The sequence below is a fragment of the Phalacrocorax carbo genome, chromosome 14, assembly GCF_963921805.1.
Source record: "Phalacrocorax carbo chromosome 14, bPhaCar2.1, whole genome shotgun sequence".
NCBI lineage: Eukaryota > Metazoa > Chordata > Aves > Suliformes > Phalacrocoracidae > Phalacrocorax > Phalacrocorax carbo.
In genome coordinates this window covers 2,468,441-2,492,586 of record NC_087526.1, presented here as the reverse complement: position 1 = coordinate 2,492,586, position 24,146 = coordinate 2,468,441, and the positions used below count along the sequence as shown (strand labels likewise).

At 44.0% G+C, this 24,146-nt stretch overlaps 1 protein-coding gene and 1 long non-coding RNA gene across 4 annotated transcripts in view; one reads left to right on the top strand and one right to left on the bottom strand.

Moving 5' to 3' along the window:
- The window catches only part of BCAS1 (brain enriched myelin associated protein 1), a 50,384-nt gene that overhangs the window by 23,944 nt on the left and 2,294 nt on the right, over positions 1-24,146 (top strand). For 2 of the 3 annotated variants that reach the window (XM_064465256.1, XM_064465254.1), the window contains 5 exons: positions 1,008-1,043; positions 1,379-1,582; positions 9,663-9,830; positions 15,895-15,960; positions 19,727-19,993. In XM_064465256.1, coding sequence (XP_064321326.1) covers positions 1,008-1,043; positions 1,379-1,582; positions 9,663-9,830; positions 15,895-15,960; positions 19,727-19,993 — 741 coding nt within the window. The remainder of the gene's footprint in view (positions 1-1,007; positions 1,044-1,378; positions 1,583-9,662; positions 9,831-15,894; positions 15,961-19,726; positions 19,994-24,146) is intronic. The other variant, XM_064465253.1, reaches the window with a different exon arrangement.
- Positions 7,153-9,975, bottom strand: LOC135315694 (uncharacterized). The gene is made up of 3 exons (XR_010375191.1): positions 9,810-9,975; positions 8,022-8,141; positions 7,153-7,931 (listed from the first exon to the last, which is right to left on the bottom strand). It is a non-coding gene; the product is annotated as an uncharacterized LOC135315694 (long non-coding RNA).

Sequence of the window (24,146 nt, the reverse complement as noted above, 5' to 3'; positions counted from 1 at the left end):
TGTGGTATTACACTCCTTTCTTTACCACTTGCTCTGGATCTTGTTCGTTAGAGCTAACCACAAAAAGAAGTTCTTGGCTCCTGCAAAATAACTCTCACCTATTCTTTCAAGAAACCTGTGAAGTGTGCGGCAGGCTGCCTGAGCCCGGGGGTGCTGGGCTCACATCTACTTGAATTTGTGGCTTGCTGCTCCTCTTTTTTACAGTTCAGCTATTACTCTTTGGTGTAAGCAATGCTGGACTGTAGGTACTGATATATATCACCGGTCAGAAAGGCGTTTAACAAACAGCATCCTTCTTGGCTTCGTGCATTTTGATGAAACCAGATCCCTGTGAATGGGTTTTTTTGCACACAAAAAAAGTAACTCCCACCTAATGTGCAAAAGTGTGAGCGGATGGACTAACCAAGCCTGCAGCACCCTCAGAGCTTCTCTTTATGGAGCTGCAACACCTGCTTCTAAGTTCTAAAGCCTCTGCTGTTCTATGCCCTTCATTTCCAGGCAGTCGTCTGCCTCAGATTTGTGTCCCAGAAAGCAAAGCCTCCTGCTTTGGAGGCAACGTTTGCACATCCCTGACCGGTCTGCAATTCCCCCAGTGGAAAAGACCCAGCTCTGGCTTGTACGTGTGTGCGCGGGAAGCTGCACACGCAGACCCAGCTCACAAAAAAAATGCCCGCTAATGTCATAAAATCCAGTGTAATGCCTTACCTGGAGAGGCTGGGAATGCATCTATAAATACATGTATTTTTAAAGAACAAGCTGAGGACCGCAGGCATGGTAGCATGAGCGCAAAGCGATTCAACGCGAGGTAGAAGGATGCGAGACGGCCGTCCCTTCGGGCAGCCTCGCCTCGGCCAGAGATCAGTTTCCATGGTTGCAGGAGCCAGGACTTTCACAAACATTCGCTAAAAATAAAATAATTTGTGACACAGACAATTCCTGAACTGTTGTAACTGTGAGTGCCGACGTTGCTGGGGACAGACTTGTCTTTGTGTTTTGTTTCCCTCCAGGCTGCAAAAGAGACGCAACAGACAACTAATACCAAAGTGAGTAGGATGATTCGAGTTATCTGTATGAATAACGCAGTCAAAGGGTAATTATTCTTGCTGTCATTTGCCATCTCAAAGACACTGTTTTAATTTCTTAATCAATCGTTTCTGTTACAAGGGGTGGGTTACTACGTTATTTGCTTCCTCTGTTCAAGGCGCTAATCCATCTGCAAGGACGGGGCAATGCAGCTCACGAGCGGCGCCCTGTCGCACGGCGCTCCTGTGCCACGGTGGTCCGCTGCGCGCTTGCCCCTCGTGCCAGGCGATGCCCGAACGCCCTGCAACGTCCCTCACGCGCTTCCGATAACCTGCGTGTTCGTGTTTCTTTCCAGAGCACCGAACAGCAGCCGGTTACCTCTGTAAAACCGGACAAAAGCGTCCCTTCCTCCCAAGAGCCGCAGGCAACTAAGCAGAATGCAAAAGCCCCCGAGGCTGCAGCCCAACAGCAGGCGGCGGCCGCCGAAGCCCCCAGAGAGGTGACGAAGGAGAAAGCGTCGTCCACCCCTACGCCGCTGAGCAAGCTCTTTTGGAAAAAGGTACGTCTGGATTTCGGAGCTGGTGCGTCCCGCAGCTCCCTCTTCACGCAGCGTCTAGAGTTATCGCTAAGCATAGAGCTACGGTAAAGCAGTCGTATCGGCAAAGCTGAGCGCGACCCACGTGCTAAACGCACGAGGGGCGTAAATGCTGTGCCCGGTTACAAACGCATAGGGGAGCTTTGGGGCAGTCTCGTACGCGCGTGGCCAGTCATGGCAGTTAGACTCCTGCAGAGGAATCTTGTGAAAATGTAGTCTTTTAAATCTGCCTGTACTATTTTTTGAACGATGTTATGGAAGAAGGAACATTACGCTGCTACTTCAACACGCTTGTTAAAAATCCTATAGAAATTTAGTGTTCTTTACCAAATTATGTCAATAATAGAGCTAGGAAAGCACGTTTCGTTTTTGAGAACTGTTCGATTTAGTTCTCAGGGTCTGAAAACCTGGAATCTGGTGGGTTTATTTTACTCAGTAGACATAAAAGCTTCATACTAGAGCGGATCCGTCTTTAAGGTTGGGGACGGAGGTCGATTGCTTGGGAAGATATATTTTTCCTCAGGTTAAACGATGATTTTAACTAAAATTAGGACTAACTTGGAAAACGTGGTTCCTGTTTCTATGATCCTCGGTTGTTTATAAGCCGAAGGCTTATTCTCTTCTCTGTTCATTTAAGAGAAGAGCTGTATGAAACTTTACTGAGTCACTGTATGTTGAATAACTGCTTTCCTGGGCTTCTGTTCAAGTTCAAATCCCAGAAATGAAAAGCTTCCAAACACACAGATGCTGACAGAGCGGTTCGCCCTGCAGCTTCTTCAGCTGTTTTTTCCCTCCTGGGCAGTGACATGGAGATACGGTTCGGGTATGTTGAAAAAATGAAGGTGTTTAGATATTTACAGAGTAAACGTGCTTGTAAACAATCTAAGCTTGAAACACCTCCCGACTTATTTTCCTCTGGAACTGGGCAAATCAGGTACTTGGAATGAAAGGAGAGTTGTGAAGGAGAGGGACAGGGAGGGTTTTTATATAGTTACTGTTGCTACGGAAACCTCCTCCTCTGTCTGAGTAGTCTGGCTTATTTGAAAACAGAGATGGGAAGCAGGATGTGTGCCGAACATCAGGACAAAATAAGAAAAAAAAAAGAGGCCTTCTGGCAAACGGTTGTGTGCAGTTTCAGTATAAAACTGAGAGTGATAAATCTAAAGTCCAGTATTTTCATAATAAAGCAACAAGGCCTTTTGTGTATTTGAGAAACAAAGAAACAGCATGTAAGAAAGGAAAGTTTCTTTTTCTTGCAGAAAAACAGTGAAAAAATCACTCCTGGGGGGGATTAACTGGTTCTGATGGTTGGTTTAAAAAAAAAAATAATAATCTGATAAGGTTTTAGTAAGATTTCAAAACCTTATTTTGACAGGCTAACGCAAACTAATGTAGCTGTAGATATTTTACTGCTCTGTGTCATGTTGGTTCTGCCCCCGGTGAACACCAGCTCCCCGTATCTCATAGCTAAGCTAAACTAGGTCTAGGTAATGCCCTGGGTCTTTTTAACCTTGCAACAACCTTCACGTGAAGTCCTTGGGATCTCGGACATCTCAGGGGTATAAACCTTGTGCCGAAATTCTGTCCTTCCCTGCTCTTTGTCCATAGTGTTGGGTTCAATTTATCCTACATCGACATTAAAATAAAGCTGCTTACATCAGTAAATGGAAAGTGTAGGGAGCTCTCTGAAACTCCGAGCAGGTTTGGGTTGCTACCAAAAATATTAGGGGTTAGTTAAATCATTTACCCAAATGCACTGAACTATGTGAAATCTGACTTTTAACTTTGTAAAATGAGGCTGTTTCTGCCTAGTTAGAACTTCTTGGGTCTGGAATCGTCCAGAGACCGAATGTTTTTGCAAGTTTTCTGGAGTAAACTTTTGCAGTACAGAACTGAACTTGGTCCTATGGAATTTTTAAATAAAAAATAAAAAATAAATATTTCTGCCTGCTTGCACATCAAATCCTTACCTACAAAAGGCTGATGTTGCTTTACTGGATTTTCCTGACAGAGAATAATAATATATTTCCTTTGAAAAAGACCTTAGTGACCCAGTCAGCTTGAAGTTTAAAAAAACCCAAAAAAGTAAAAAATACAAGTCCTCAGAGTACAGGTTAGCCTCAACCCCAGCCTGGTTCAAGGATTTTGCCTTTCATTTTTTCTCTGCAGTGATTTTATCTTTCTGTCTGGCACCATTAATGTACAGCCTGTTTGCTAGGTTGGAGGATCGAAGCTAGCAACTGTTCCAAAGAGGTGTATAATTCCATCGTGTGTAGATTTTCCTTTTGAACTAATAAATAGCAACCACAACACTCAATAGATCCAGGATTCGGGTCCAACTTCTCTCTTTCCAGGCAGTCCCTCAAATATCTATCTTCTGATGAGCTTTCACTTCAAAGTAAAGCTAATGAAGTGCCTGTCAACACGTGGCAGTTAATGCCGCTGCTCTGACTACAGATGAATAAATATGTAAAAGAAAGAGAACTAAAATCTTTATTCAACTCCTTGGATGGAAACCCCTTTGACAGAATTTGCCCCGTTTCCTGGTGGGTCTGCACCAGGATTTTCATGACTGTTGCTTAAATGTTTGTCAAACTAGCATTTTTTTTCCACATACTAAGGAATATTAATAGAAGATTGCAGTTAGTAATTTCACATATTTGTGTCGGAAACCTGGTTATCAAGACCTTGTAGATATCTGATTAGGGCAGAGAAATGTGACATTTCATTTATATCTGATCAAAGCATGCCAGTAAATGATGGAGGAAAGTGATTGATGAAGTATTATTTAGACTGCTCTGTGAATTATCTTTAAAAGCAAATATATATTTTAAAAAAAAAAACTAAAATTTTAAGCTGTTGCAATTCTGTTGCCATACAAACACCACAAAATCATGCCCTTTCTCCTGGGGAATATTTATGCACTGATAATAGAAACAGCAGGCTGGTTAGCTATTAAGTGAAGCAGAATAACACCTTTTTATTGCTGAGCCTGCAACCATACTCTGCCATAGGAAAGCGGAGATAAATATTTGGGTGGAGTGTGCAAGATAAAAGTTAGAATTACTGAGGACTTACCAAGTTTGCACATATTCCCGGCTGGGAGCAGTTTACCTGCCCCCGTACTGGAACATGCTGCCCACCAGGCAGCAGAGGAGATTCTGGCTGTTTTTTGCTGGGTAAGTGGATGAAGAAGCTTTAATGAGAATCCTCCCGGGTTGAGGGAGTGAGGAGGACAATAAGCAGTGGGCTTTTGGGTGCCATTTCGCAGCCTGCCTGCTGCCATAGGTGCCATCCTTGCAGCAGGGAGGGCCCTTCGCCTCCTCAACCCAGCAAATAAAGGCAATTGAACTGGTGAGTCAGAGCCACGCTCCTGGGCTCTTTGCAGACCGGTGCGGTCTAACTATAAGCTGACAGAGGTTAATACTAATTAGTTAATATAGTCTCAGCTCTAATAGCTCAAGGTCTGCTGCGTGGCTCGTTCAGGCAGGAGCTGTAGGTCATGGGGGCTTCAGGGTGGAGGTCCAAGAGCACGTTGATGGCTGAAGCTGAGGTGCCTTAACGGCAGCAGCCTCTGTTGTCTTTGCATTGGCCAAGGAGGGCAGAAAGGTGGATTAAAGTCTCTCTAACCCTCTCTGCTTCCCGCCTGTGAGTCTGTGAGCAGCAGGAACAGATCTCAAGCATAACTGCTCTTTTAAGTGGAAATTTCTTGAGCAAAAGGTCATCTTTCATATATATTGTTAAGATAAAAGAAAAGCTGCTTCATAAAGAAGGTATGACCCAGGAAAAACAGAACTATTCCCTGAGTCTAATGAAATGCAGTGGAGAGTGCCAGTTCAGGCTCTAGCACAAGATCAAAGCAGGGTATTGTGTTTATCTCAATTTTGAGGAAAGATGCAGAAAGCAAAAAGAAAACTCCTGTCAAAGTTATCCACGTCACAACACAAGTTACACTCGCGTAAGGCAACAGTTTGTATGGTCGGGAACCTAGACAAGAAAATTGGTGTAGTAACGGTTCCCCAAAACAAGAACCCCAAGACAACTCCAAAGAGTAGACACAAACTTTCCACCATAACTGTTTTAAATAAGCTTATTACTAGAGGAAAGTAGGGACACTGCCTTTTTAGAGATGGAGCAATGCTTCCCAAGCGTGGTGAAACAAAGAGCCTAGTAAAAAGTAAAATACTTTCCGTGGTGCATAAAATAGCTGCTGACTTAAGTTGAATTTACTACAATTTGTGCCTGAGGCAAAATTTGGACCCATGAATCCAGCGACCTCAGTTGTTGCAGTTTATAGGTATAAGGTGATAACTGACATATATGAGAACACTTAGGCATTAAAGGCTCATGAAGCTGATAGAGCTGGGCTGTTTGCAAATTATTATTATTATTATATACAAACCGCAGTTTCATCCTAAAGCTAGTCACAAAACTTGATATAATTTTTGTCTTTCTCCCAGGTGAAACAAAGAAGTAGCTTAGCCCGTTGCTCTAGAGAACCGTTTAGGTTAATGTAACATCATTCAAAGTGTATTGACTTTTTATCTTCATCAAGCTCTTCCTATTACACTTTCAATTCCTGCCAGAAACACGTTGGTGATTCTCTTGAATGCAGAAATGGAGATTTTTCTTCCAGTTTCTTAGGGGAAACAAGAACAAAAATTAAAAACTCCTGTCTTTTAAGTAAGTCAGAAAACCTTCTCAGCTGAAAGGGGGTTTCCCTTCTACTGTGAAAGACCAATCTCTGCATCTCTGAAAGTACACCACTATACCCTGGTCGTGTGTCATCAGTCTCCAAGAACCTGTCACCCTGCTCAGTCTTACTTGAGGGGGTTTTGTGGTGTCTCTAGAGCTTCCTTCTGTGCCAGCATATCTGAGTACCCTGATCTGATGGCACAGAAGTTGTGGAACCTCCAGCCTTGGAGCTACTGTAAGCTCAACTTGACAAGGCCCTCAGCAACTTTGAGCAGGAGGTTGGACTAGGCCTCCAGAGATATCTTTGAGATCACAAAATTGTAACAGAAAATCTTCAACATCAGTTAATTCGATCTTACAGAGGAAGATGGGTATACAAGAATGATTCCTGGAGATAATCACAAGAAATTTATCATAATTTTTTTAATAGCAAGCCTAAGATCTTAAACAAGATAGCCTGTAACTTCTGCGACAACTTTGGTATGCCTAATAGTACCAAATTAAAGTAACTGCAGAGGTATGTTGGATAGCTAAGTTTAAAAAAAAAAAAAAAAAGGTAAAAATAAGGTATTCTAAAACAGGATTTAAACTTTCCTAAAGCCTCCTGTGGAATCCATCAAGAAAAAGTCACCCATTACTTTAAACAAATCAGTCTCTGAAGAGTTGACACTCACTTAGCTCTTTTTCCTTATTTAAATAGACAGTGCTTTTCAGAGTTTGGCATCTCACCCCAGGACGCATTTGTTTTCAGTAGTGACACTAACACCGTTGTGTAGACATAGCTTGAGAGACGAAACTCGTTTGGGTTGCAGCTGGAGCAGCGTGGCAGTAATACGATCCCAAACTGTAATCTTTGAATGATGAGCTCCCAGAAGCTAGGCTGCTGCTTTATTGAGCCACTGTTTCAACTCATGCAATGAATCATTTCCTTCAAGCAAATAGATGGTGAATTGATTATATGTATGTGTGAATAGAAATACAGATTAAAATTATTAGATTGATCATCTCAAAAATGTTCATAAATATAAATTAAATCTACAATTCCGTGGGGAAGCAGGTTATGCTGCAGTCATCTCAGGCAGCAGGGGACAGGGAATATTTATTCCCTCATCACTCTTGCCCCCCCTACCCCACCCCCAAAATGCTCATTTCTTCCACAAAAGAGGAGCAAAGAACAAAGCAAAATCTCTCTCGTGCTGCTGTAGAAGTCCATGGTGAGTCCCCATCTTGCATGTGGGGTCTCCCCAGCTCAAAAAAGAATGGCAGAACTAAAAGGTAAAATGCGGAGAGAAAAGTGCATAAATGTATTGAATGGTGTCTGTACCAAGGACTACATAAATTAGGAAATCCTTTTTTTTCATTGGCTCAGAAAGGAGTGGCAGAAAGGAAGATGACAGAAGCATATGCAATGGCTACTGTAACATAAAAGGTGAACAGGAAAGATCAGTTGTTGCTCAAAATAAAGGCAGTAGAGAGTATCAAAAGAAATATAGTGACAAACAAAAAGAAAGTACTTTTTTTTTAAAAAACCCCAAACTTCAGCTGTAGAGTTCTTTCTCACGGGATGCTGCTGGATGTCAGGAACTTACATCAATTCAGAAATAATTTAGTTAAACTCCTGTAGGAAAAAAAAAAAAAATCCATCAAAGGCTATTAAACTAAAGCTACTACCTGGGGAGCGCTGACTTGAAGACAATTGGAAACGTACCTGGGGGCAGTAGTACGGAAAGCTGCTGCGGGGGGGGCAGCCATTTCTGCCTCTGCGTCCGGCTCTGGGGCTGCAGAGACTCTTTGATGTTATCTTCAAACCTTTCTCAGGTTCGTGTGGCTAAAATTAATTTGGTCAAAATAACTATGAGCATGCGTTGGATGTGAATTCCTGTAAGTATATGTAAAAATTGTGAAATATAAATAATCGAGACTGACTTACAGCAGTTCTCTCCTATAGTAACCACAGCATACGCTTCAGCTGTAATTATGCTGGGTTTTTTAAGCAGCAGCATGTGTTGAAATGCCAATACCTAGGGTAACTGCTTCTACTTGATTCAGTATTGGAGGCTGAGGGTGCAACTTATCCTGCTTCTCCAAGGTGCTGTACCTTCCTGCAATAAGCTGCAGAACGGTAAAGGGCTTGCTTCAGGTCAAATTACCTGCTTATTAGCATAAGAGCTTCTTTTGATGGCAGAAAGGGAGGTATTTCTTCATAGAGTTCCAGTGAGGTGGGAGTTAATTAGTATTTTTGAGGGCATGGAAGAAAGTTATTTACCAGGGCAGAAGTGTGAGCTAAGGAGATGCGTGCCCAGCCTCTGCCCAGCTGTGCCTCCACCTCCTATGGCAGAAACGTGCCCCCTGTTCGCGCGTCCTGCCCTGCACGGGTCTCCCCGTTCCCTCAAGCACGTTGAGCATTCCCAGGACAGCCTCGCGAAGGCTGTGGAATGAGGCATGCAGGAGGTTAATCGATAAATCTTATGGGGATCCATATTTCAGAGGAATTTACAAACCGCGTGCCCTGGTTGAAGTACTATTATAATAGAAGGAACTTTTCAGTAATTCACAAAAGCTCAGTGGGACCCAAAAATCCTCCTTTAAAGGCAACGCTGCTGAGTACCCAGCGGCTTTTCTTGAATTCAAATGAGGGTCATCACTATCAAAGAGGGTGACTGTGACCCGTGGGATTAAGTGAAGTAATAGATGAGCTACTTAACTATCTTGTACCCCAAGAAGTCATTTATATCTTTGCAACTGGGAAGAGGAGCTAGCGCTGCCTGTGTGACCAGCCTGAGAACGCTGTGGCTGGGACACTGCGCTTGTGTTTCACTCTAAGAAGGGTGTTAAGCAGAGTTTTAACAATTAATAAAGTCCATGGTGGGTTTTAATTACTTAAGCAGCTTCTTTCTTTTGTGTGCAAACTCCTGGGTACGATCTTTCTCATTTTTACTGCTTTTACCTAAGTGTCATCTGCTCACGGCACATGCTGCTGTAAGTGTAAGTAATTTTAAGTGTTCTTTTTAAATCAGAATCAAAGATAAATCACTGTGTGTGAGAACTGGTACTGCAAATCAAGAAAGGCTGTTTCTTCAGTTTAAACAAGTGCTTAAAATCCCACCAGTTTATATATTTTTCTTTAATTGGGATGAATCAAATTCCTGAAGAAACCCATACAGATAGAGAGACGCTGAGAATGCTTTAATGCCACGTTTGTTCGTGATGTACCGACTTACCGCGCTACTGAAGCACTTTGATTGTAACCTCTGTAAGAAACCCCAAAGCCTCACGGATTAAGTCTGTTTGGTTTGGTTTTGTTTTTTTTTCTTCCCACTTTCTTAATATTTGCCCCAAATCACCCCAGAACGCATCGGAGGAAGCAGAGATCGTGAGCCATGAAAAAGCAGACGCGTCTGCAGAAGCCGTGGCTCCTGACAAAGAGGAGAGTAAGAGCCCAGAAGCTGCAGAAGCAAAACCTAGAAGAGAAGAAAGCAAAACCCCCAAAGCGAACCTGAGGAAGTTTTTTAAGCTGGTAAGCAAAGCGCTGAATTTCAAGGGTTTGGGGCGAGGTGCTCGCTGCGAGGCGGGGGGTGGTAATTCTCGGAAAACCTTTGGAAAAGCAGCGTGCGGAGGGGGGGGCTGTGCCCACGCAGGGCTGCGTGACCCCGCACCGCGCATCCCCCGCATTTCGCGTTCTGCATCTCCCTCTCGTGGCTGCTCCAGGAAGAGCCCGGGGCCGCCGCAGCCCCACGCCCGCCGTGGGGCTCCGTGGGGCTCCGTGGGGCTCCGTCCAGCAGCCGCGATGGCCGCCGGGCGAGCCCCTGGTGGGGGGCTCCTAGAGGCAACCGCCGGCCGCGCTGCGCCCTTGCGAAGTCCCCTGCTTGCTTCGGGGGGTCGTATTCTTGGTAGTAAAACCTTTTTAGCAGCTTACGTAGGGTAGCTAAACTCGCACGTGAAAGGGTGCAATTGCTGCTTCGAAGATGTCATACGTTAGATGGAAAAAGAAAGGCACAAAGTAGAATCCAATCTTCCTTCCCAGAGGAAGACTTGGGGGGAAGAAGGAAACCGCTGAGGCGATGATGTGGCTCGTATCGTCTTGTGGTTGTAGGTATGAAGAGCCGTCCTGATGGAGTTGAGTACAAACAGCAGCCAGACAGTGTTCTTCAAAAGAGTCTAGAAAAGTGGCCAGGAAAATAACCCAAATCTAGAACTAACACTTCCCCGATACAAACTGTATCAGGCCTTGAGGATTTATATAGCAATTCATCTATTTCGGCAAGGTTTGCAAATGTGTATGAAAGATTTCAGGTTTTAATCAGTCTTATCTTTCAGGCAGCAACGTGGTGCCGGGTGTCAGTGTAGCTTATACATTAAAACATGATAAACGTCTTCTTATAACGCAATGTAATAAACAGCCCAGGTTGTCCGAACCGTCTGCTCTCGGGCACGCGCTGGTACGTGCAGCTGTGAGCAGTCACACTGCCAATGGTTAAAATTCGTGAGTCAGACCCTAGATGGTACAAGCAACACGCCGAATCCTGATCTACTTTTTTTGTTTCCAAAATATTACAGTGGCTCTTTTATTTTCAGTTGTTCATTAGCCTCTAGCCCAAACCACGATGGGTGCGTTTACTTCTGCCTTCAGAGTCACTTTACCACACAGCTACTCTGGTTTATTTGAGGATCTAAGATAAAATTCATAATACCAGCCGAGAATCATGCATCCAATATGCCTTTAATTCCAAATAACGCTTGACAAAATTAGTCATTTCATAAAAAAATCTCAACCTTATTCCTAAATCCAAGGGGGCTTGTGGTCGTCCCGCATGGAGGCTCGTCGCCATGGCGCGTGCTAGGCATGGGGCAGGTGACTCGGGAGCAGCACCTATCAAACGCTGGTGTCTGTGGCAAGCAAGGCTACAAATTATGTCACCCTAACAAAAAATAAAGCTGTCCCACACCCATCTTAGTCACCATGGGAGAAAGCAGCGCTGTGTTAAAAGCGGGAGATGTAACGCTGCTGTAATCAGAGCAGGGATTTAATCCAGATTTTGGCCTAGGAAGACCGAACTAGTGTGTAGGCAAACATCTGCCCACACGGGAAACAGAACTGTATTAACTGTGTAACTGGTTTGGCAGCTTTTTGAAACCTTTAGTATTCATCTGCTCTACTTTTGGCTATCAATTTCCAACCAGACTATGGGTTATTTTAATATATTTATTGTCTTTGACGCATGTCCCAGGCTGTTCCTTCCGAATAACTTTTGGATTGCTGGATCACTGCCATCCTGTTGCGCACAAGCAGAGCGATGTAGCTGCCCCTTGTGCCAACTGGTCAATCAGTATTTCTGATTCCTAAGGCAGACAGAAGGATTTTTAAGCCACTGTTAAACAACTGGCTTCTGTAAGGCTTTTGACTGGTGGTGAGTGCTGAAAATGCATGACATGTTTAAGACTCCAACACAGGCTTGATTTTTCTTACAAGGAGAAGCGGGGGAAGCTCCGGCGCTGTGGGGCTGAGATGAGTACTGCAGGCGTGCCTAACAGGGCCCTGCTGCTCCGAATAGCTACACTGGCAGCCTGTGTACTGGAAGGTATCGCTTCCACCCAGGAAAAGTCCGTTTCCACTGTAGTTTTCTCTTGAGGTCTGGCTACCCGCTAGTAACAGCCCTAACGTGGAGGATATTCCCGAGCCAGCTTCAATAGCTCGCTCACATCCTGGTAGCAGCGTAATTCTGGTGCTGCGGAGCTCAGAGCAGAGTAATTGGCACGTTTTGGGGGGCTGCCATTTGCAGCCCCCCCAGCCCTCATCCTGATGTCGTTAGTCTGCTGTTCGTACTAATGCTGGTTAATTTAAAACTAACTCAGAGGTACGAGAGTTTACGCCGCAGCTCTGGCCAGGGCGTGAACGCGCGTTTGAGGAGCGCAGCGACGGGCCTGCCATGAGACCGTCCCCCTGTGCTTTCTACCTGCGTGAGGAACTCCATCCGTAGCACCTCTTACCTGAAGCACTGGGGATAAAACGATGTCTTTACGTGGTTGCATCTGTTCAACCTCTCTCACTTGCAAATCTGGACAAAACTCAGCCAACGCCTAAATGTGCCTGGTGGTGTTCCACCTCCCAGAGGTGACGCCGGGGCTGGGGGCTGCCGGAGGTGTGGGAAACACCCTCAAGTGGCGTCAGAGCCTGTTCAAACCGTGCCATCCGCGTGGTGCAGGTCACTGGCTCGTCCAGCGGGTCCTCTTGCAGCACTCCTGCCCTGCTGCAGGTGGAGAGAGCCATGGGTTCTTATCAGGTAGGATCTGAACGAGCACAGGTACTTAGGGTCGCCAAAACAAACCCTGCTTGTCGGCGGGAAGGGACGTGGCAGGACTTCCTTGATAAAACCAGGCTCCTGTTTTCTGATACACTTTATTGTTTAGTCGCCATTCTGGCAACAGAGGGATTATTGCTCTGGCTGCTGAAGGAGATCGACTTTTAATTTTACATTTATATGGTTTTCTACCAGGCTTCTCTTCTGCCTGCAGAAGGTGATCCCAAGGTACTCTGATAACATCCACGGTTATGCCACACAGGTCAGCCACCCAGGTGCTTAAGAAAAGGTGGCTTATCCTCTTAGGAATCGAGACTGGGACTCAGAAATTAAGCTTAATTCTCCTTCAGTCCATCCTGAGTCTCGGAGATGCACGTCAGTTATTTTCCACGTGCCTCAGTTCTGACACGCTCTGCTCACAGAGCACAAGCACAGGCCGGTAGCAAGTAGGCGTTTAGATCCATAGCAGTGTCGTTACCGCTGTTGACACAAGGGTAGCCGTTGCGAGGAGAGGAGTAATTTACTCTGGAAAAGGCAGTGCACATCTCGAAGACTGCCTGCTGGCTTGCTCAGTACAGCCGTCCCTTCTCATTTGTGACAAATCGTTTGCAATTGCAAAGGTCACAAATGTCAGCGCTGCGGTTAAAATGGGAGAGGGTTTGCTAACGTTATAGAAGCTATTGGGAAAATACAGAAAGATGCAAAATATTAGTTTAAAGCCCTGCGATTCAATGAGAGATGCAGAAATACCGCAGCTCTTTTCTCTAAGCCACACCTCCGTGGATGTGAAATCCTGTGCTTCCAACTCACTCGTGCCTCATTAACCAACATCAAACAGCCATCTTCTTATTTACGGGGTGGGATACATCAGACCCAGTGCAGATGTCTTGACAGAAATGGCTACACCTGAGCTAGTCACCCCAGGTTCCCTTTAGAGGCACTGCCTAGAGGTGAGCAGGTCTGAGAGCCCCTTAGGACTGATGTCAGATGGTGTGAGCCCTGAAAGTCCCTGCTTTCTCCATAGAATATAAACAGATGCAAACCTAGGTAAGGTAAACCTTTTCAAAATGTCTGTTCTGAGATATTTTGTGGAGGTAAGGGTGTGAAATGGTATTTTTTAATCAGCATTACCAACGGTAAACGGAGGCCGCAGCCTTTGTGCTCAGCCAGGAAGTTGACCGGCAGCATGGTTGGTCTCTGCAAATAAAACATCCTATTTCTGGATTACTGAAGATGCTCCCAAGGAGAATATGTCTTTCTGGAATGACAAAAACGATTATTTCCAAATTGTCTGCCGTGTCTGTGCTTACCTACTTCCCCACATAAATAAGCTTTTACATAATAAATAGCATTTGGAATCAAGAACAACTATTTTATGTTGCCCACCTTAGTTTTCCTTCATTATTCATGAAAAGGGAGCAAGTCTATTGCTTGTCCCCTCTCTCCTCCATTTAAGGATGTGCTGATCCACCCTCATTGCCGCAGACAACCCTTTCGGGAAGCTTTCAGCAGCAGCAATCCTAAAGGACCAAAGGCAGGGATAAGAGGTCAGCAGTGCTCTAGAGAGAAACCCTTGCCATCATTACGTATACGTTTCACCGACGGCAAGAGGGAGCTTTGTATAGGCAAAGACCTCCAGGTCGTTACCCTGTTATTCATATTCTGGTTTAAAAAAAAAAAAAAAAAATAAGAGACAGATGGAATACTAAAAGTTGGCTAAACCAGGGTTTTTTCCTTTTTTTCTGGGTTTTGGGGTTTGTTTTTTTCAGGGAAAAGAAGGTAACAAAGCGGTTGCTGTTGTAGCATAAACTTTTTTTTCTTCCTAAAGGCATTTAAAGACTTACTGAAATAGAAATGCAAACTAGATCTTATCACAATACACATCTTCATACGCTCCGGACTGGGTTTCTCTCCTGCAATGTTGAGACAGACCACACTGCTTCCTCCCCTCCATTTCTGCAACCTCCGAGACAGATAAAGAGTCACGAGCATAAACACGCAAGAGGCTGAGCAGCAGCGTGTTCCAGAAAGAGAATTTTTCCCACTATTTGTGACAAGTAATGAATCATGGGGCGGTTTAGTTATCTGTCATGCTGCTGCTACATATTGATTTTCTGTGGGTTTATAGGGAAATCAGAGAGTGAAATAGGTCCTGGCAATAACACCGTACATAGGATCAAGCTGATGCTGTTGTGCTTCAAGTAACAAATCTACAAGGTGCAGAAAACCACAAATCCGCCTGATCTATCTTTAGAACGAAAGTCACATCCTTTCATTGTTTTCATTGAACTTATGCAATGAAAAATGACATTTATATTTGGGCACTTTGAAATACTGGAGTTTATACTTTTTGCTTTGCTGCTAAGCTCCGTGGTTTGTACGGTACTCAGGAGAATACCGGCTTGACCCCTCTAACATGCTTTTTAATTAAACAGGTAGACACCATCCCTTTAGTTTCTTTTACGTTACTAATTGTAACTAAGGCTTAATCTAATTGTCACAAATCTTGTAATTTTTCTTCATTGAGCCAGTTTTGTCAAAGCGGTTTTTCTCATTGTTAAATCTAGAGAGAAACAGGGGGTCGTACCTTAAAGAAAACCCCATTTTTTCAGGGTCAAGGTTTGTTCTGAATGACCTGCCAGTGCTGCAGCCTCAGGGTCTGCTCTGCTTCTCCTGCCTGGGAAGAGCCAGCACCAGGAAGGGCCGCTACTTAGACGTATAGAGAGAGAAGGCACAAACTGGAAAGCAAAAATTGCAAAAAAAAAAAAAAAAAAAAAAAAGGATGCTGATGATAAAATACAGAAATATATCTATAAAGCTGAGTGGGTTTTAATTATTTACGGGATATGCACTTAGTATGATCGTTAAATAGAAAGGAAGTCCCACTAGATCCTACGAGACAGATTTGTCTCCGAAAAGCAAACAAAAGCTCTTTATCCTAGAGAACTCCGGTGGCCGATAGCGCTGCCTCGCCTACTGGCTGATAAGCCCTCTGGTCCATGGCGGCCCCGTTCACATTTCTCAGGCCTTAATGGGAAAACTGACTTGCAAGAGGTAGTCGCTTCACAGAGAAAAGAGCTAGCAAAAATCTGCCCGGGAGATGTGGGTGTTTCAAAAACATTGGTAGAGTTTCTGAAATGTCTGGCTTTGTTGCAGTGTTGTAAAGAGTATCCTTAAATCAAACCTTGCTTTTTTTTTTTTTTATTCACGTGTGTTTTCGTATTGAATTAATGCCTCAAACAAGAACCCCGTTGGAAGTCCTATAACCCTTTGTTATTTTAGTCAGTGAAGGGTGATGGAGGGACAATCAGTTCAGAAGAGGTAACTGGCCCAAGCCCCCGCCACCAAGTAAGTGCCTGGAGTTTTTCATCTTCTGGTGGTGGGTTGTTGCCACCTATTTACGACTCGAGCTTTTGAAATGTAAAAATCACTGAAAGAAAAGTGCTACATGGCCACTGAGCTTCGTATCTTTACGTATTTCTTTATTTTACCTACGCATGCTACTAAACAAGATTTTAAAGGGTCACTATCAGATGAAAAATTGCCTTTTTCCAGGTGTGTTCCTTTTCTTAAAATAATTAGCATTTTTATGATCAATTTCATTCTTCTCTCTCTTGCTCTTGCTTTACTTTCTGCACGTACCTTGGCTTAGGCAGTGAAACTAAATCCACCCAGTTAGAGTGATTTTTACTTTGTTGATTTATTTGTCTGCTGAGGAAAGGATCATTTGAGTGGAAACTCCACAGAAGAGAAATTAAAGTGAGAACAAAAACTGTTCGCTGCAGTTTAACAAAAGCCACGAAAATACTTTTTCTTATTCTGTTTTTCTTTCTTTCATTCTATGTTCATAAAAACTAAACCAAAACTTTGGATGTGACCTTGACATTAGATTCTTTATGGCTTTAAAAATGCTTCAGAAAAATCACAGTTTCATTAGAAATACAAATACCGTTACCTTTTCTGAGAGTCAAACCCTCGTCTGTTGCAAAGTCACGATATCCAGAATAATTGTGTTTAATAATGAGAAATAAAACACAGGTTCTGTGTATAGACATAGGGTTTCCTCTAACCTGGGAGCAAAACTGAAGGTGTGTTGAAAACTGACCTTTCAGAACTTCCTTTTTTTCATTAGTAGTGAAATTATTTTCTCACTCTTCCTATTTTCATGTAGTCTTATGATACCAATGTTAGTTTTCATGAATTATTTCTCTAAAAGCATCCCAAATATAGAAGGTGTGGTCTTGTGACATTTGCTCTTTATTTCATACAGCAGCTCTGTGAAATGAACAAGAGCAAGAGTTACAGTCCTCGGTCTACATTTTATTATTTTATTATTTTAATTAGTAGCCAGTTTCCTTCCATTTTTTTAGATCAACATTAGTCTCCCTCCTGCTCCCCCTTGCACTGGTAAAGCACAGCTTTATTACCCAGAAGAGCTCAAGGAAGGCTGTATCTTCTGTTGACTTTTTCCTTTTTTAGAACTTGTGTGAAATGATGTCCTTAAATTATGCCACCGCAGCTCCGGGACGCTGTGATTCTTCTTTGCTTTTCACCACGGCCATTCTGTGCGCTGCAGAAAGGCATTGCGACACTGACCCAAAACCCGTGGAAATTTAGGGGTCTGCCTTTTGCTCTTAAAAAGCAGCCTTGGATTAAGGTCTCCTGTAACGTGATGGGGGAAAATTCTACACTGTTAATCTTTTTTTTTTTCTTTTTTTCAGTGGCACTGTTAATGTTTAGAGGGTAAAAGCAATCTGTCAGGTGCAGATCACCCTCTAGAATAAGAAACATTAACATGTTTCATTATTCATAGGCTTCACTTTGTATTTCCTGAGCTGCTCCCATCAATATAAAATATGCCAATTTCCTGCCTTTCAAGGTTAATATGAAACACCTCAAAGAGATTATCTGATTGGAATTCTTTTTTTTCTTATTTTGCCTGGAAAATGCATTATGAATATTTTTTTTTTTAAAAAAGTGTTTTGTTTGACTAACATCAAAGGCCCAAACCTGCTCGCAGAAATAGTCCCGTTGCATCCAGTTCGGATCTGGCTGCCACAGCGTAGCTCTGAGGCACCTACACCATCAAACGCGTGTGGTGAGGAAGGCTCGACTCTAGTTTTACACCCGCAGAATAAACCCGCAGATTTCACAGAGCGTTAATAAGGTTCGAAGTTGTTCTGGCACCTCTGAACTCGGCCGTACCCAGCCTCGTAGCTGCTTTTTGGGCGCCGTGGTTATTTTTGAATTGAACGTGCACGTTTGCGATTGTACCGAAGAGAAACATTGCAAAAGCGAGCTAAGGCGAGTAAGAGTAAGAAGGATCTCGTCAAATTACCCAAGGGGTTCGGCAACGGGGAGCTTCCCGTCTGGTAGTTACAATGAGTCAGAAAGAAAGAGGCAGATTTAAATTTGGGTTCATCGAGGTCAGTTCATCCTCGTGCCCGGAGAGCTCCTGCGTCGCCCGGGCGCTCGGAGGCGCATCCAGGCGGGTCTCTCTCCTCAGGCGAGGCGATCGGGATGCAGGTAGTGGCTGGTGTCTGTGCAGCCCCGGCCGATGCTTCTCCTCTACTCTGAGGCTATTGAATTTGCTTCAATAAAGTACTGAGGCTCAGACGGTGCCTGCGTGCGCTGTACGGGGTTACGGAGCACCGGTGCCTCCGCATCCATGCGCTGCCCTCGCGGATCGCCTGCGCAGCCAGAGCAAAGGCGACCTTCGTGAGCCTCTTCTTCAAGCCTGAAAGCAGACAAATCCAGACGTAAGCAAATACATGCCCACGTATGTCTGCCCTTCGGGAAAGGAAATGGTTAAATACAAGCACGTATTTTGCTGAGGACTTAAGCTATCCGGTCAAGACTAAATGTATTAAATGGTTGCAGGTTCTATAATTTAAATATGGGGTTTTTTTTAGATTAGGTGGGGAAGAAAGGTGAATCAAGTGAAAAAGGTCAGTGGCAGTATTGTTTCCCCAAAATTAGAGTGGCTTGAGGGTTGTTTTTTTTTTTTTAAATAGATATGAGAGGGGTATTTGCATTCTGCTTCCCTAGAGTTTCTGCTTTCAGGTTTTCCTCTGAAATCATGATGTCTAAAAATGTATTTGTTTTTAATGAAAGCTAAGCTTGTCACGTAAGTGTATAACCCTAGGCCTTTAAAAGAACACCGAATATTTCAACGTTAATGGTAAAATCCCCAAAGTTGGAAAAATTACTGGCATTAAGCTCTGGGCTGTGCCCTGAGTGCAGATGTAAGACTTCCAGCTTTTCAACGTGGCAGATTCGTGTGCTATTTTAATTGTTATGTTAATAAATAAGGCAACATGATTATTTTTTTTTGCATAAGAAGAAAGAAAATCCCATTTGCAAACAGATCCCCCAGCAAAAACGTATCCAGTCGTTTGCTTCTCTGCAAACTGTGACAGTTTCATTGTCTTGTCCTTTGTTTGCCAGATCTGATTTGTCTCCTGTGAACTTCAAACATACCCCGTACTTCCCTGAGCTTCAGGATCTTTTCCTTTACTATAAATAGGTGCTCTGTCATTGTGTTTGTCTTTGGAATATTTGCTACCTCTTCTTTTGCACTTGTAAGTGAGATTTTGTATGATGCTGTGGCCTTCCATAGCCAAGCCCCGTGTTGTTAATTTTTTGGTGGAGTGTTGCTATTTTGGTTTTATCCTTTGCTTTATAGTGTCTTTTACTTCTTTTCTCTCCCAAATCTTTCCCTTGCAATTTTGGGGTGCCTTCACAGCCTGGGATGCAAAAGCTTGGGGAATCTCCGTTAGCAGTGCGTGCTTGTGACTCTCTGCATCTCTCCATGCATGTTTTCTGCCTCCTAAAACAGCTTCAGCATAGACATATACATAAATAAAGCAAGTCTATGCAGGGATGGTTTGATCTTGCAGTCTTTACTCATGTAAGTAATTCTATCCGCTCCCTGGGAGTCCTTCCCTAAGTCAAGGCTGCAGGAGCCTGTCCCAGCCTCTGTAAATGGAAACCTGTCGGACAGCAGGATTTCTCCCTGCCAGGTGGCCTTTTTTTTTTTTAAATGTATTTGTGGATCGCCTTCCAAATGTTTACATTTCACACTAAAAATAACCATTGTTTGAAACTGCTTCAGACGTTAAACTCCACAGAGAGGCCAGTTGCCCCAGCTGAAAGTGAACCTGTGGGCCAAAAGAGCAAAGAGAGCTCAAAAGACAAGAAGCCTGCAGCGGAGCTGAGCAAGCAGAAAGGCAGCAAACAGGAGACCAGGGAGCAGCCAGACGCCAGGGAGCAGCAAGCGGCCGAGACCGACTCCATCCAGAACGGAGGAGACGCTTCGAAGGAACCCTCCTTCAAGAAGACAGAGAAGAGGCAGTCACTTGGAGGGTTTTTTAAGGGCCTTGTACGTTAACTTAATCTTATCTTAGTCCTTTTTCAGCTAATTTAAGCACCCAGCCTGCAAGCTGTTAACCACGTGAGATTTGTGCTCCTCGGGCGGAGCGGCTTGCAGGACTAAGGCCAAACAAGAGCAAGTTTTCGAGCAAAGGCAAGAAAACTTGGGCCTCAGGGTACTGATTCACAGGCAGGTACGGTTTGCTACGGGAGAGCCATAATTGTTCCCACGCCGCTGTTCTAGAGGTTCGTGCCTCGGCTACCGGGGTGACTCAGCCGTTCCTGTAGCAGGTACTGAACCACCTACAAATTACGGTGTGTTTATTATTAAGGAAGAGTGGTGGTGGTGCTGGTTTACCAGAGTAACCTGCCTGCCGTGATGGTGGTTCTGCTGCTGCTTCACAGCAGCTGGGACATCCCTGCAAGGCGGGAAATCCCTGCGAGGAAAAAATCAAGGTAGACCACTGGGTGGGTGGGAACCAGCAGAGTGGTCACAAGATAAGAGCTTCATGTTAGCAATCGGTTATAGATTAGTTAAAGCACACAAAAAAATACATGTGGTATTTTTTCTTCCTGCTTTTTTTGTTAGATCTTACCCTAGATTTGCTATTCCCCCATCACTGAAACCTGAAATTTAGAAATGAAAGAATTCAGCGTACTAAAAATCGGAGTTTCTATAAGGCTTCGTGTCACTGATGCAACTAGTGGTTCCTCAGAGCATTAAATAGATGGAATTTTTTCCCCCTTGTCCATATTCAGGGGCCAATGTAGACACAAAAGCACAGGTGAGACCTGGGACTGCCTCTCAAGCCTCGGCAAGAGGGCAGATTTCCTTTGCTTTCTATAAATAAATTGGAAGGATGAAGTTGGCTCCCCTTTCCTCACCTTGCCACAACAGCGATGAATCCTCAGAGCTATGGGGTCATTTTTAGCATCTTTCGGAAACCTTGTGTGCAAACTGAGCTTCATCACAAATTTCAAGTGATGCAAAGAACCTAAACAGGTTTGACTGTTACCTGCAGTGATCCCTAGTGAATCTGGCTCCCCTGAGAGACATACAGCTTTTTTTCCTTCCTCCCTACTTTATTTGTAAGGCTGTCAGGAAAGAAAAAGAGCTAGGCAGTCTCCAGGTCTGAAAGAAGAGAAGTCACGCAATGTAGTTTGAAATGGTAAGGCAGCTTTGAAAATTGGTACTGTTAGGACGCCGAGTTATAAACTTAGGCTGCCATGCAGCCCAGTATGACTCACTGAGAGGCAGATGTTTTTCCACGTCATAAGAAGTGTTTAATTTGCACGCATTTCACAGAATTACTATGTATCCTACAGAGGGCGATTTGCATTACCAGAATAATTACATATTAGAAGGAGAATTAAGAACAGAGGAAAACTAACTTTCTGCAATATTGATTAGCCACTTCTGCTTTCTGTTTCACCCCATTGGGCTGGGGTAAAATCCTGGTCCACCGTGAATCAGTGGGATTTTCCCGTAGGTTCGGTGGAGCAAGGAAGTCCTGGAGCTCACCCAAAGTAACTACAGGCTTGCATTGGCTTCCACTCATCCTGGCTTGCAGTGAAGTCAAGAGGAGAAATCTTTGTGCTTAGCACAAAGTGAAAAAGCCAGGGTGGTGTTTTATATGTCTCTGTGAACGATGCCAGCTGATGGAAGTTACCAAACACATGCGCGCTCACCTGCGTTTTGCCTTCCTCGCCCCCTTTGCCTCCAAATTCCGTACGAAATTTCGCTTGTGCACCGCATCGGCGCACGTGCGTAACACCTGACCCACGCTCACAAGCGTGGTGTGTGGGTGTCGCATCCTGCTCTGGGCACTGGCAGCCTCCCCCAGCAGGGAAACCAGGAGTGCTGTTACTTAAACCACTTAGATGATGGTAACAGATCTCTCATGTCAACTAGAGGGGAGGAAGACAGCCACATTTTTCTGGCGTAGGTTATCTAGAAATGGAGCACGTGTTAACTACTTCTGTTTTTTTCTGGAGAAAACTGAGATTTGTTTTTCTGGACTGGAGATTTGTTGAAATCAAGCACTGACAGCCCCCCTTTGCCAAAGTTCTCTCTGTAGCCACTGTATGAGAAAGGTTTTGTCTGTTGACAACTGCACTTCATTTTGTGTGGTGTCATTCACCCAAGCTGTATCCAAAAATCTTTCAGAGAGTTTAACAATAAATACAAATTTAGAATTATTCCAGAAAAGGAGATATGAGGAAGCGCAAGCTAGTGAGGAAACGTGCTTTCAAGTGCAAGTTCGTGAAAGACGCTGAGGGAGGCAGGAAAGGTGTCCCTGATCCAAAGGGCAAGAAAAACACTTTTGATCAAACGAGGAGATGGTGAAGAAGTAGAAAGACCATTTGGGGAAAAAAAATGCAGACTAAGGCAGAGGAAGTAGAGATGTTCTGTGAGATACTTTCACTTGCTCGAGTAGTATGCCAGACAGTTGGGCTGAATAGTCCCTTATCTTCTCTTGCAATCATAGAGGTCAATAGTATTCCTACAGCTTCCCTCTCCCATTAACAAAAGATGGCATTTAAAAAAAAAAAAGTTTTTGATAACAGTATAGCTGATTTTGTCATTTTATTGTAAACTGGGGTGGAAAAACCAAACACACAGCAATAAGGTCTGTGTATGGAAAATACATCACAGAAAATGACTACCTCTTCTTGAATATCCCCAAGGGTGCCCACGCCTAAGCAACTAATCCTGCAGTGCTTCTCAGAAGTAATCCACACATCTCCTAGGTGATCATACTAAGTCCAGGAAGGTGTAATCATTGATCTAAAAGTATTAGATCACACACAAACCAATGCCAGAATTTCCCTTTCAAGATACCAGCTCGAACAACAGGCAACAACTCAGCAGAACTATTACGCTTTATGCTGATAAAATGGAAGCAGGAGATATTTAAGAGGGGATCCAGCAGGCCTTACTTGCTCGTTAATCTGTGCCTACCGAGCTCCTCCTAAATTCTGGTGAGCTATTTCAATAGCAGCTCTTAACACCACTCTCTCCTGAATCCATCGATCCCTCTGGGAAAGGGCACAGAGTAAGAGGATGTCATAGCGCAGGAATGCAGCTGATGAGAACACTTTAGGTCAAGCATCTGCTCCCAGTTGGGCTAACAAATACTGAAACTTTTGATAGAAATGGAGCCATTTATGCAAGCAAGTAGCGTTAACGGCCCAGCTGCGGGTTTTTAGCACAGACGATAAGGTCCAGTGGCTGTTCCTATGGTAAAAGAGATTAATTTATAAGCTATATAAAATGCAAAGGTATTTAGTGAGTCTTAGCAAGATTAGATTAGAAAGAAAAAAAAAAAAAAACCCAGAAGATTAATGACATTGTTTCCTGAGCTGGAATAACTCATACTGAAGTTGTCAGAAGCTGAGAGTGCTTAGCATGCGGAAACTATTCTGACCTACTCTGATCGGAGTATCTGGTATACTGGCACAAGCGCCTCCTGAGCACAAGCTGGGAAAGAAAAATACATCCTGCAATACCATGACATTCATGTGTGTGCGGTTCAAAGCGCTCTGCCCAAAATAAGACGTTCCAGCTTAGCTGCCACAGATGCAGGCAGCTTCCACTGCACCGAAAGGTGCTACGCAAAGTAACTGAGAGCGCGACGTGAGCCGGCGGCCCCTGCGCCTCTGAATCGGAGAGCGGAGCTGGAATTTGCCCTTTGAAAGGGCAGGAACAAAGTTCTTTATTTCAGACTGGGCTTGGAAAATCCAGTTTAACAAGAATCATCAGCCAGTCTCCCTCAAAGCTTCCTGCTTTAATCGGCAACCACCTTGAAAATGGGTGCAGCAGGGAGACTGTAAGCAAATAACACGGCACTTCTGCAAATGTGCTAAATGAGTCAAAACGGGGATTATCTCAAATGAGCTCCCTCTCCTCTACTCCTCCCTCCACCCATTTATAGGAAGAATGGCAAATAGTATCACCTTGTTTCCTAGACCAGTCTAGGAACGGCTTAATGCCCTCACGTATCAGAGAGGAACAGCTACAGCTGACAGGCTCCGTTACTCTTGCAATTTGGGAAATCTTTTAACTGAGGTGTAGGTTTTTAGGGTTGCTGGATAAATATGGTATGACTTGCTCGTTTGGTATTGTTTGATGGATATTAGGACCTATTACCTTTTTTTTTTTT